The 14,270-nt window shown below is 50.2% G+C and overlaps 1 protein-coding gene across 3 annotated transcripts in view; it reads left to right on the forward strand.

Annotated features, from left to right (window-relative positions):
* The window catches only part of LOC119978242 (TBC1 domain family member 30-like), a 130,491-nt gene that overhangs the window by 27,929 nt on the left and 88,292 nt on the right, over nucleotides 1-14,270 (forward strand). For all 3 annotated transcript variants that reach the window (XM_038819717.1, XM_038819716.1, XM_038819715.1), the window contains exon 2: nucleotides 11,357-11,418. Coding sequence is in view for 2 of the 3 variants with exons in the window: in XM_038819716.1 (XP_038675644.1) it covers nucleotides 11,357-11,418 (62 nt within the window). In the remaining variant the exon portion in view is untranslated. The remainder of the gene's footprint in view (nucleotides 1-11,356; nucleotides 11,419-14,270) is intronic.

Below are 14,270 nucleotides of genomic sequence, written 5' to 3' on the forward strand. Positions count from 1 at the left end.
TGGGTGAGTCTGGGTGTGTCTGGGTGTTGGGGTGTGAGTCTGGGTGAGTCTGGGTGTCAGGGTGTGTCTGGGTGTGTCAGGGTGTCAGGGTGTCTGGGTGAGTCTGGGTGAGTCTGGGTGTTGGGGTGTGAGTCTGGGTGAGTCTGGGTGTCAGGGTGTGAGTCTGGGTGTCTGGGTGAGTCTGGGTGTGCCTGGGTGTTGGGGTGTGAGTCTGGGTGTGTCTGGGTGAGTCTGGGTGTGTCTGGGTGTCAGGGTGAGTCTGGGTGTGTCTGGGTGTGTCAGGGTGTGTCTGGGTGTGAGTCTGGGTGAGTCTGGGTGTCAGGGTGTGAGTCTGGGTGAGTCTGGGTGTGCCTGGGTGTTGGGGTGTGAGTCTGGGTGAGTCTGGGTGAGTCTGGGTGTGTCTGGGTGTCAGGGTGAGTCTGGGTGAGTCTGGGTGAGTCTGGGTGTGTCTGGGTGTGTCTGGGTGAGTCTGGGTGTGTCTGGGTGTCAGGGTGAGTCTGGGTGAGTCTGGGTGAGTCTGGGTGTGTCTGGGTGTCAGGGTGAGTCTGGGTGTCAGGGTGTGAGTCTGGGTGTGTCTGGGTGAGTCTGGGTGTCAGGGTGTGAGTCTGGGTGTCAGGGTGTGAGTCTGGGTGTGTCTGGGTGAGTCTGGGTGTCAGGGTGTGAGTCTGGGTGTCAGGGTGTGTCAGGGTGTGAGTCTGGGTGTCTGGGTGAGTCTGGGTGTGTCTGGGTCTCGGGGTGTGAGTCTGGGTGTCAGGGTGAGCCTGGGTGTGTCAGGGTGTCTGGGTGAGTCTGGGTGTCAGGGTGTCAGGGTGTCTGGGTGAGTCTGGGTGTGTCTGGGTGTGAGTCTGGGTGAGTCTGGGTGTCAGGGTGTGAGTCTGGGTGAGTCTGGGTGTGCCTGGGTGTTGGGGTGTGAGTCTGGGTGAGTCTGGGTATGTCTGGGTGTCAGGGTGAGTCTGGGTGTCGGGGTGAGTCTGGGTGTCAGGGTGAGTCTGGGTGTCGGGGTGAGTCTGGGTGTCAGGGTGTGAGTCTGGGTGTGTCTGGGTGAGTCTGGGTGTCAGGGTGATTCTGGGTGTCAGGGTGTGAGTCTGGGTGTGTCTGGGTGAGTCTGGGTGTCAGGGTGAGTCTGGGTGTCAGGGTGAGTCTGGGTGTCGGGGTGAGTCTGGGTGTCAGGGTGTGAGTCTGGGTGTGTCTGGGTGAGTCTGGGTGTCAGGGTGAGTCTGGGTGTCAGGGTGTGAGTCTGGGTGTGTCTGGGTGAGTCTGGGTGTCAGGGTGAGTCTGGGTGTCAGGGTGAGTCTGGGTGTCGGGGTGAGTCTGGGTGTCAGGGTGTGAGTCTGGGTGTGTCTGGGTGAGTCTGGGTGTCAGGGTGAGTCTGGGTGTCAGGGTGTGAGTCTGGGTGTGTCTGGGTGAGTCTGGGTGTCAGGGTGAGTCTGGGTGTCAGGGTGTGAGTCTGGGTGAGTCTGGGTGAGTCTGGGTGTCAGGGTGAGTCTGGGTGTCAGGGTGAGTCTGGGTGTGAGTCTGGGTGAGTCTGGGTGTGTCTGGGTGAGTCTGGGTGTCAGGGTGTGAGTCTGGGTGTGTCTGGGTGAGTCTGGGTGAGTCTGGGTGTCGGGGTGAGTCTGGGTGTCAGGGTGTGAGTCTGGGTGTGTCTGGGTGAGTCTGGGTGTCAGGGTGAGTCTGGGTGTCAGGGTGTGAGTCTGGGTGTGTCTGGGTGAGTCTGGGTGTCAGGGTGAGTCTGGGTGTCAGGGTGTGAGTCTGGGTGAGTCTGGGTGAGTCTGGGTGTCAGGGTGAGTCTGGGTGTCAGGGTGAGTCTGGGTGTGAGTCTGGGTGAGTCTGGGTGTGTCTGGGTGAGTCTGGGTGTCAGGGTGTGAGTCTGGGTGTGTCTGGGTGAGTCTGGGTGAGTCTGGGTGTCAGGGTGTGAGTCTGGGTGTGTCTGGGTGAGTCTGGGTGTCAGATCCTTCCCACTGGTATTTCCTGAATAGGTTTTGCAATGAAAGATACATCCATCATTTTCACAAGAGCCCATTCAATACTTTGGATGGAAGGCTTGAAGCTTTTTAACATAACCAGAAATATATATTTAACTAATAAATGTCCTGTGGCGTTGCCTATTGAACAAACCAACAATATCATTAAGTAGCACGTATTCACCTGGTCCCACCTCCTCATCCTGGCTGCATTGCAGCCTTGGTCCAAAAATGGAAAAGAACTTGCATTCCGACAGTGAGGTGAGAGTGACAGCCTAAGACAAAAAAGCAGCAAATTGCTATTAAGCTATTTTTCTGTAGAAACAGCTGGTTTTCAAACAGTCTTGTCAGATTGGCTTCAGCAGTCACAGGATGTGGAATTTTACGCTGTTTGAGGAGAACAGAGAGGTCACTTTTAATCTTGTTTTTTGACTTGAACAGTTTCTCATTGTAGAGCCTCGTCAGCTTCTCTCCGATAATCGTGCAATCAAAGAACCCTAATAAAAGTGAAGTCAATTGGAATCGGGGGATAACTCTGCACTCTCTGGAACATACCGAGTAAAAAGGCATATGGTTGGAGTTGTTGGGGGAGAATAATCTTTGCCCTAGTAGGAGTTCCTCAGGATAATGTCCTCAGCTCAATCATATTCAGCTGTTTCATCAATAGGGCTGGTTTAGCTCAGTGGGCTTGATAGCTGGTTTGTGATGCAGAACAAGGCCAGCAGCGCAGGTTCAATTCCCTTACCAGCTTACCTGAACAGGTGCCGGAATGTGGCAACTAGGGGCTTTTCACAGTAACTTCATACTTGTGACAATAAAAGATTATTAATCTTCAATCCATCTTACGTTCAGAAATGGGAAATCTAAATACACCACATCCACAGGTTCCCCTTTATCCATGTTGCCAGTTACTTCATCAAATAATTATAATAAATAAGTCAAACTCAATTTCCCTTTCTCAAAACCATGTTGACTCTGCCTGATTTCATCGAGATTTTCTGAACTATAACCTCCTCAATAACAGAATCGAGCATTTGCCCTGTGGTAGATGTGAAGCCAACTGGTTTGTAGTTTCCTGCTTTCTGTCTCTCTCCTATCTTGGATAGAGGAGTCACATTCGTTATTTCCCAATCTGATGGGACCTTTCCAGATCCGGGAAATTTGTAAAATTAAAACCAATGCACCGTATTGAATGGCGGAGGGACCAAATTACCTTCTTCTACTCCTTCGTCATAAGTCCTTAGAGGTAATGATCTCAGGATTACTGCTAGTGCTAGTCAGAGTAGAAATAGCAGGATATATCAGATAGATACATGGCTAAAGAGATGGTGAGGGGGAGGGTTTCAGATTCCTGGGGCATTGGGACTGGTTATGGGGGGGTGGGACCAGTACAAACTGGATGGGTTACACCTGGGCAGGACTGGGATTGATGACCTTGGGGGTGTGGGGGGGTGGGGGGGGGGGGGGGGGGGGGGGCGGGACTACGCAAGAGCATTGTGGGAGTGTTTCAATGAATATGGCAGGGGGATGGGAACCTATGTAAGGATTTAGAGCAGGGGGAATCAAGAATGAGAGAGAAAGACAGCAAGCAGTGATAGGCAGAGAAAGTAAGGGCATGGATCAGACAGTGACAGTGTAAAGAATAGGAAGGACCAGTCGGGGAATGTTAAAAGGACTAGCCTTAAAGGTTTTGTAACTGAACGCATGGAGCATTCAAGATAAAATGGATGAATTAGTTGCACAGATAAATGTAAAGGGATATGATATAGTTGGGATTATGGAGACATGGCTCCAAGGTGGCCAAGGATGGGAACTAAACATTGATTTTTTAGGAAGAACAGGAGAAAGAAAAAGGTGGTAAAGTTGCATTGTTGATTAAAGAAGGTATTGATGCAATATTGAGGAAAGATATTAGTACAGATGATGTGGAATCTGTCTGGGCTGAGGGGTGGTATACAGCCCATCAAACTGCTGTGGCAATGTTGGGAATTCAGAGATGCATTCGATAAAGGAGCATCTGTGATTCTGGGTGACTTTAATCTGCAAATAGATTGGGCGACTCAAACTAGTCACAGTGCAATAGAGGAGGAATTTCTGCAATGTATACGTTTAAACTTTCATATGCCAGTACTTCATCCTGATTTGCATTGGCACAATTAATAAAACTATATCTTTAAAAATCTTCCTTATATTGTTTTATTCCTGATTTCAGCTTCTTCCTAATGTTCATCAGAGGCCCTGGAGCTCACACCAGCACAGGTCAGGGTCCTGAAGCCCATGGGAAAATTCAGGCCTTTGTTTTATTGTTTTCAAAAAGCTCATTTATTCTGCATTGGAAACCCGGACAGACAGGTTTCATCCGTGGTTTGTGCTGACTTAGGTCATCAGTCAGGAAGGTGGTGGAGGCACTTCATTTTGTCCTCTGATATCTCTGGTCTGACGAGAGGTTATCTGAACTCCGACAACTGATCACTTTCACAGTTGGAAACTGCATGTAGGAAGACCAGGTTTGGCCTTTCTTATGATACCTTTTGAAATTGAATAGCCTGGTATAAACCACTACCTAAACTCATTTAAGGATGGTGACGTGAGAGATGCCAGCTGGAGGTCAGTAGCTGTGGAAACATCAACATGAGTTGCTACATTCAGAAAATTGGCTGCGGAGACGAGAACTTGTTGGAGAACCAATTTCTTTAAATCAATAACGTGTATAAGTCATCCTTCCAAAACTCTACTTGAGTTCCTTAATTAATAATAATTTGGCTCATTGTTCGTGCTTAAAACATCTGCTTTTCCCCTGACCTCCTATCACATGGCAGATTTTCCAGAGCTGTTGAAAATGAAAAATGAAATGAAAATCACTTATTGTCACGAGTAGGCTTCAATTAAGTTACTGTGAAAAGCCCCTAGTCGCCACATTCCGGCGCCTGTCCGGGGATCGAACCGTGCTGCTGGCCTGCTTGGTCTGCTTTAAAAGCCAGCGATTTAGCTGAGTGAGCTAAACCAGCCCTTGTTGACTGGCATTGTTCTGTCTATCATCTGGAAAGGCTTTTTCAACTCTTGCAAAGTGGCTAATCACAAGGGAATGCTTCCAATTGTCCAATAAACGTCATCCAGTAAGTATCCTGTTAACAGTCTATCGGTGTGATTTTGCCAATGGATCTCACAGAAACACTTCCAACAGGTGCCCATAGTCCCCCGTCTGACAGGTTTTACTCCAGAACAGACTATTTGCCAATGTTGCCGAGTTACAGGGCGGAAATTGAAGAAAGTCTTACAAAATATTAATGAGGTATTTTCTGTAAATGATGGATTTATACCCCTTTTATAATGCTTCTAAAAATGTGAATGGAGGTGAGATTTGACTGTGGTGTGAGCTCATTGTCAAACCCACCACATCATCTTTCTGACAGTGGGTCAGAGGCAGGTTTTCAGCGGTAAGCTGGTGTTGCTGATTACACAGCCCACCTCATGTTTACCTTCATAAAAATGAAATAAGGGCAGTTTCTGCAACAACACACGTTTTAGAATCGATTATCATTTCGATGATAATCTCATGACTCCTCTTCAGAGCTTCGAGTCATCCAGACCTGAAACATTAACTCTGGGCTCAATTTACCGTCTGTAATGCCCTCGGGAAATTCTGGTCGCCCACTGGGGTGCTGTCAACGGTAAATCGAAGACCACGCAGCGGGGTGGTCAGTAAATCCCGTCCTCTGCTTCTCTCTCCACAGATGCTGCCAGCTCCGTTGAATTTTGTCCAGAATTTTCTGTTTTATTTTCAGCACCTCCAGTATTTTGTTTTTTTCCGTTGAAAGTCTAACCCCAGCTGTGGGAATCCGAGCTCACCCGCCAGAGATACTGAGACCCATTGTAGCTCCTCCATTGGCAATTTAATCGAGAGACAGACTTGCAGTTATTTAGCACTTCCACCCACTTCATGTCTCAATGCTGTTTACAGCCAATTAAGTACTTCTGAAGCGTGAGCACTAAGTAAAAAAAAGCAGCAGCTAATTTGCATGAAGCAGATTCTCACATTAAGACCAGCTCATTGTTTTTTGTGATGTTGGCCAGAGGGGGGGGAAGGGGCTGGACTGGGCAGCAGGATATATCTCCCCTGCTATTCTTTCAAATGTGCCAAAGAATCTTATATTAGAACATAGAACAGTACAGCACAGAACAGGCCCTTCGGCCCTCAATGTTGTGCCGAGCCATGATCACCCTACTCAAACCCACGTATCCACCCTATACCCGTAACCCAACAACCTCCCCCTTAACCTTACTTTTATTAGGACACTACGGGCAATTTAGCATGGCCAATCCACCTAACCCGCACATCTTTGGACTGTGGGAGGAAACCGGAGCACCCGGAGGAAACCCACGCACACAGGGGGAGGACGTGCAGACTCCACACAGACAGTGACCCAGCCGGGAATCGAACCTGGGACCCTGGAGCTGTGAAGCATTTATGCTAACCACCATGCTACCCTGCTGCCCCTCGGGCAGGCGGCTAGGGCTTCTGATAATCATCTCACCCATAACACAGCACCACCAACAGTGCAGCACTCCATAACACAGCACCACCAACAGTGCAGCACTCCATAACACAGCACTGCCAACAGTGCAGCACTCCATAACACAGCACCACCAACAGTGCAACACTCCATAACACAGCACCACCAACAGTGCAACACTCCATAACACAGCACCACCAACAGTGCAGCACTCCATAACACAGCACCACCAACAGTGCAACACTCCATAACACAGCACCGCCAACAGTGCAGCACTCCATAACACAGCACTGCCAACAGTGCAACACTCCATAACACAGCACCGCCAACAGTGCAACACTCCATAACACAGCACCACCAACAGTGCAACACTCCATAACACAGCACCACCAACAGTGCAACACTCCATAACACAGCACTGCCAACAGTGCAACACTCCATAACACAGCACCACCAACAGTGCAGCACTCCATAACACAGCACCGCCAACAGTGCAGCACTCCATAACACAGCACTGCCAACAGTGCAGCACTCCATAACACAGCACTGCCAACAGTGCAGCACTCCATAACACAGCACTGCCAACAGTGCAGCACTCCATAACACAGCACTGCCAACAGTGCAACACTCCATAACACAGCACTGCCAACAGTGCAGCTCTCCATAACACAGCACCACCAACAGTGCAGCTCTCCATAACACAGCACTGCCAACAGTGCAGCTCTCCATAACACAGCACCACCAACAGTGCAGCACTCCATAACACAGCACTGCCAACAGTGCAACACTCCATAACACAGCACTGCCAACAGTGCAGCACTCCATAACACAGCACTGCCAACAGTGCAACACTCCATAACACAGCACTGCCAACAGTGCAGCACTCCATAACACAGCACTGCCAACAGTGCAGCACTCCATAACACAGCACAGCCAACAATGCAACACTCCATAACACAGCACCACCAACAGTGCAGCACTCCATAACACAGCACCACCAACAGTGCAGCACTCCATAACACAGCACCACCAACAGTGCAGATCTCCATAACACAGCACCACCAACAGTGCAACACTCCATAACACAGCACTGCCAACAGTGCAGATCTCCAAAACACGGCACCACCAACAGTGCAACACTCCATAAAACAGCACCACCAACAGTGCAGCACTCCATAACACAGCACTGCCAACAGTGCAACACTCCATAACACAGCACCACCAACAGTGCAACACTCCATAACACAGCACCACCAACAGTGCAGCACTCCATAACACAGCACTGCCAACAGTGCAACACTCCATAACACAGCACCACCAACAGTGCAACACTCCATTACACACCACCGCCAACAGTGCAACACCCCATAACACAGCACCACCAACAGTGCAGCACCCCATAACACAGCACTGCCAACAGTGCAGCACCATAACACAGCACTGCCAACAGTGCAACACTCCATAACACAGCACTGCCAACAGTGCAACACTCCATAACACAGCACCACCAACAGTGCAGCACTCCATAACACAGCACTGCCTACAGTGCAACACTCCATAACACAGCACTGCCAACAGTGCAACACTCCATAACAGAGCACTGCCAACAGTGCAGCACCATAACACAGCACTGCCAACAGTGCAACACTCCATAACACAGCACTGCCAACAGTGCAACACTCCATAACAGAGCACTGCCAACAGTGCAGCACCATAACACAGCACTGCCAACAGTGCAACACTCCATAACACAGCACTGCCAACAGTGCAGCACCATAACACAGCACTGCCAACAGTGCAACACTCCATAACACAGCACTGCCAACAGTGCAACACTCCATAACACAGCACCACCAACAGTGCAGCACTCCATAACACAGCACTGCCTACAGTGCAACACTCCATAACACAGCACTGCCAACAGTGCAACACTCCATAACAGAGCACTGCCAACAGTGCAACACTCCATAACACAGCACCACCAACAGTGCAGCACTCCATAACACAGCACTGCCAACAGTGCAACACTCCATAACACAGCACTGCCAACAGTGCAGCACTCCATAACACAGCACTGCCAACAGTGCAACACTCCATAACACAGCACTGCCAACAGTGCAGCACTCCATAACACAGCACTGCCCACAGTGCAGCACTCCATAACACAGCACTGCCAACAGTGCAGATCTCCATAACACAGCACCGCCAACAGTGCAGATCTCCATAACACAGCACTGCCAACAGTGCAGCACTCCATAACACAGCACCACCAACAGTGCAACACTCCATAACACAGCACTGCCAACAGTGCAGATCTCCAAAACACAGCACTGCCAACAGTGCAGCACTCCATAACACAGCACCACCAACAGTGCAGCACTCCATAACACAGCACTGCCAACAGTGCAGCACTCCATAACACAGCACTGCCAACAGTGCAGATCTCCATAACACAGCACCGCCAACAGTGCAGATCTCCATAACACAGCACTGCCAACAGTGCAGCACTCCATAACACAGCACCACCAACAGTGCAACACTCCATAACACAGCACTGCCAACAGTGCAGATCTCCAAAACACAGCACTGCCAACAGTGCAGCACTCCATAACACAGCACTGCCAACAGTGCAGCACTCCATAACACAGCACTGCCAACAGTGCAGATCTCCAAAACACAGCACTGCCAACAGTGCAACACTCCATAACACAGCACTGCCAACAGTGCAACACTCCATAACACAGCACTGCCAACAGTGCAGATCTCCAAAACACAGCACTGCCAACAGTGCAACACTCCATAACACAGCACCGCCAACAGTGCAGCACTCCATAACACAGCACTGCCAACAGTGCAACACTCCATAACACAGCACCACCAACAGTGCAGCACTCCATTACACACCACCGCCAACAGTGCAGCTGTTTAGCACAGAGCAAAATCGCTGGCTTTGAAAGCAGACCAAGCAGGCCAGCAGCACGGTTCGATTCCCGTACCACCCTCCCCGGACAGGCGCCGGAATGTGGCGACTAGGGGCTTTTCACAGTAACTTCATTGAAGCCTACTCGTGACAATAAGCCATTTTCATTTCATTTTCCATAACACAGCACTGCCAACAGTGCAGCACTCCATAACACAGCACCACCAACAGTGCAGCACTCCATAACACAGCACCACCAACAGTGCAGCACTCCATAACACAGCACTGCCAACAGTGCAGATCTCCAAAACACAGCACTGCCAACAGTGCAACACTCCATAACACAGCACCACCAACAGTGCAGCACTCCTAAACACAGCACTGCCAACAGTGCAACACTCCATAACACAGCACTGCCAACAGTGCAGCGCTCCATAACACAGCACCGCCAACAGTGCAGCACTCCATAACACAGCACCACCAACAGTGCAACACTCCATAACACAGCACTGCCAACAGTGCAACACTCCATAACACAGCACCGCCAACAGTGCAGCACTCCATAACACAGCACCGCCAACAGTGCAGCACTCCATAACACAGCACTGCCAACAGTGCAGCACCATAACACAGCACTGCCAACAGTGCAACACTCCATAACACAGCACCGCCAACAGTGCAGCACTCCATAACACAGCACCGCCAACAGTGCAGCACTCCATAACACAGCACTGCCAACAGTGCAGCACTCCATAACACAGCACCGCCAACAGTGCAGCACTCCATAACACAGCACTGCCAACAGTGCAGCACCATAACACAGCACTGCCAACAGTGCAACACTCCATAACAGAGCACCGCCAACAGTGCAGCACTCCATAACACAGCACTGCCAACAGTGCAACACTCCATAACACAGCACCACCAACAGTGCAGCTCTCCATAACACAGCACTGCCAACAGTGCAACACTCCATAACACAGCACCACCAACAGTGCAGCACTCCATAACACAGCACGGCCAACAGTGCAACACTCCATAACACAGCACCACCAACAGTGCAGCACTCCATAACACAGCACCGCCAACAGTGCAGCACTCCATAACACAGCACTGCCAACAGTGCAACACTCCATAACACAGCACCACCAACAGTGCAGCACTCCATAACACAGCACTGCCAACAGTGCAACACTCCATAACACAGCACCACCAACAGTGCAGCACTCCATAACACAGCACTGCCAACAGTGCAACACTCCATAACACAGCACCGCCAACAGTGCAACACTCCATAACACAGCACCACCAACAGTGCAGCACTCCATAACACAGCACCACCAACAGTGTAGCACTCCATAACACAGCACAGCCAACAGTGCAGCACTCCATAACACAGCACCACCAACAGTGCAGCACTCCATAACACAGCACTGCCAACAGTGCAGCACTCCATAACACAGCACCACCAACAGTGCAGCACTCCATAACACAGCACTGCCAACAGTGCAGCACTCCATAACACAGCACTGCCAACAGTGCAGCACTCCATAACACAGCACCGCCAACAGTGCAACACTCCATAACACAGCACCGGCAACAGTGCAGCACTCCATAACACAGCACTGCCAACAGTGCAGCACTCCAAAACACAGCACTGCTGACAGTGCAGCACCTCCCTCTGTGCTGCCCTGGAGTGTCAGTCTATGAATTTGTTACCAGCGTGAGGTTTGGTTACAGTTTGAGGACCTCCTAAGTACCAGGGCAGAGCTTCAGCCGGAGATCAGGTGCTGAGGGACATCTCACCATCTCTGGCCCACCATCACTCCCACAATTCCCATCAGGCGGCAGGCCTGAAACTTCATCCATATTTCCTGTGTACTGACTTTAACATTTTAAATGATGGTAGGGAGTGGTTTTGTATTAATCTGTTTGTAATGTGTTGTTTATTATTTTAATAGGTGCTGAGCCACCGCTGAAGATTAACACGGAATGTTTGCCGGATCAAAATGAATTTCAGCAGGTTTGTTGTTTTCTAGTCCCATTTTCAATAGCAACTATTGGCACATATATTTCCTGTTACATGAATCATAGAATTTACAGTGCAGAAGGAGGCCATTCGGCCCATCGAGTCTGCACCGGCTCTTGGAAAGAGCACCCTACCCAAGGTCAACACCTCCACCCTATCCCCATAACCCAGTAACCCCACCCAACACTAAGGGCAATTTTGGACACTAAGGGCAATTTATCATGGCCAATCCACCTAACCTGCACATCTTTGGACTGTGGGAGGAAACCGGAGCACCCAGAGGAAACCCACGGACACACGGGGAGAACGTGCAGACTCCGCACAGACAGTGACCCAGCCGGGAATCGAACCTGGGACCCTGGAGTTGTGCAGCAACAGTGCTAACCACTATGAAACCGTGCTGCCCTTAATTATCAATGACTCGATAATCAACAGTTCAACTATGATGTCCATCCTGATCAATTCCTTTTTCGATCTTTGTCATTGTTATTTAGATCCCCCCATGCTTCATCATTCTTTGGACAACAGAATGCGGCAGTTGCCAGGCCGACAGTAGCACTCTCTGGCCAATGGGAGACCTCATGGTCGTCCTTAGTTATGAAAAAGAGTTTGGCTGTTGGTGAGGCTGAGGAATTGGGTCACCTCGCACCCTGCCAGAACACACGATGCAGCAAATCTGATCAATGCATCACCCATATTGTATTCTCCGTTCTTGTGATCTTAGACTAATCTAATGCCCATGAATGTCGTCATGAAAACTTTTTGAATTTGCTGCAGAAACTCGATGGAAAAGACTAAACCTTTCAGGAAGTTAAGAAATGTCGGAGTCTAGTACAACCAAATATAACTTCCATTTGATGTCAGTAACAGTAAAATGAATGATGGGAAATCACATGGAGACGATAGCCCTTAGAAGTGCCCACAACGTTCACAATTATTCGACTAGACTCAGGGGGATGCACAAAGACCAGGATCAAGCTGCAAGATCTTCTTAGGGAATTAAAATTCTTTGACCTTGATTTGAATTCAGGCCAGAGGATGAGCAGAATCTTAAGCCTGTATCCGGTAAATGAATTGCAGCAACGTTAGCCCAAATGCGTGTGGATCTACAGCACAAAACCTGCTAGAGTTTCAACGCAGATTTGCAAAAGAAGCAATTGTACTGTCAGCAGTCTCAGAAAGGATGGGGTGTAATTTAACCACCGCGCTGGTTAAATAGCGAGAAAGACCAAAATTGGCACAAATCAGTTTGCAATCTAACCGGCCCGCTCCCAATGGCAAGTTCCCAATGCTGGCAAATATGGAGAGCGCATCATTAACCCTCATTCGCATTCATTTCTATCTCATTAATGAGATTGAAGTCAAATACAACAGCGTCCTGGGAATTACCACCTCCCCAGCAGCAACAGCGTCCTGGGAATTACCACCTCCCCAGCAGCAACAGCGTCCTGGGAATTACCACCTCCCCAGCAGCAACAGCGTCCTGGGAATTACCACCTCCCCAGCAGCAACACCGTCCTGGGAATTACCACCTCCCCAGCAGCAACTCGCGCACACGTTAGAACAGTACAGCACAGAACAGGTCCTTCGGCCCTCGATGTTGTGCCGAGCAATGATAACCCTACTCAAACCCACGTAGCCACCCTATACCCGTAACCCAACAACCCCCCCCCCCCCCCCTTAACCTTACTTTTTAGGACACTACGGGCAATTTATCATGGCCAATCCACCTAACCCGCACATCTTTGGACTGTGGGAGGAAACCGGAGCACCCGGAGGAAACCCACGCACACACGGGGAGGCCGTGCAGACTCCGCACAGACAGTGACCCAGCCGGGAATCGACCCTGGAGCTGTGAAGCATTTATGCTAACCACCATGCTACCCTGCTGCCCCTTGTTTAGTACTCCTTTTTAAAAATGAGGAGCTGGCACAATGGCTGCTGAGGGAGCTGAGGACGAGAGTAGTCATTTCCATTCCCCGACATGCAGCTCAAGGGCACCGTCTGTGAGGTCTTCCACCGTTAAATATTGTCCCATAACCGGGGCAACTACAGCTGCTGCCTGTCTGTTCCACCAAACACTCCCAGGACAGACCCTGCGCTATGTTCTACGCTGAAGGTCAGTTTAACTCCCTTTGACTGTGAGCAGCCTCTAGCTTCACAGCTAAAGGCTATTTCAAATGAGGGATTGGCCTTGTTAGTTACGAGAGCACTTCACAGCTCTCGGGTGCATTCTCGTGGATACACGTGCCATTTCTCAGATGGTGATTATTACATCACATTTCAATCAAACTATGAAGCCTGAGGTTTGTCTGAACTGGAGAAGTGTCAGCACCATAGAGGCAGCAGCCAATAATCAAACACTCCAGAGCTGGCGTCAGCACTGGGGTCTCCTCACAACCCAAGGGTGAGTGTGTGGAGCAGGGGAGGGAACCTGAGCTCGGTGTCCCGAATGTTCCCCGCAGGGGTCTGGAGTCAGGGTCGAGGGGTTCCTGATATGGCTGGAGGTGAGTGTTAAGAGCGAGGTTTTCCAGCACAACTGGCTGGGTGGCTGGCAGTCTGACAGAAGGCGGGACAGGTAAGGGTGGGGAAGTCTTGGGGGATTTGAGGGTCCCGGGATGGAAGGTTGAACTGATTGTCAGTGCCTCTCCTTCCCCAATCCCTTACAAATAGAACAATGTCTGGTGTTGTCGGTCCCACAGAGGCTGCCCTCACGGTGCTGGTGGCAACGCAGGCGTCCAGATACCGGAGCGGACGGCAGCAGCATCGTGAGGGCAGCCTCTGTGGGACCGACACCAGAGGTGGTTTAAACCACGCCGGCGGGAGAGGCTGTCAGCGGCGGGACT

The sequence above is a fragment of the Scyliorhinus canicula genome, chromosome 15 (assembly GCF_902713615.1).
Source record: "Scyliorhinus canicula chromosome 15, sScyCan1.1, whole genome shotgun sequence".
Classification (NCBI taxonomy): Eukaryota; Metazoa; Chordata; class Chondrichthyes; order Carcharhiniformes; family Scyliorhinidae; genus Scyliorhinus; species Scyliorhinus canicula.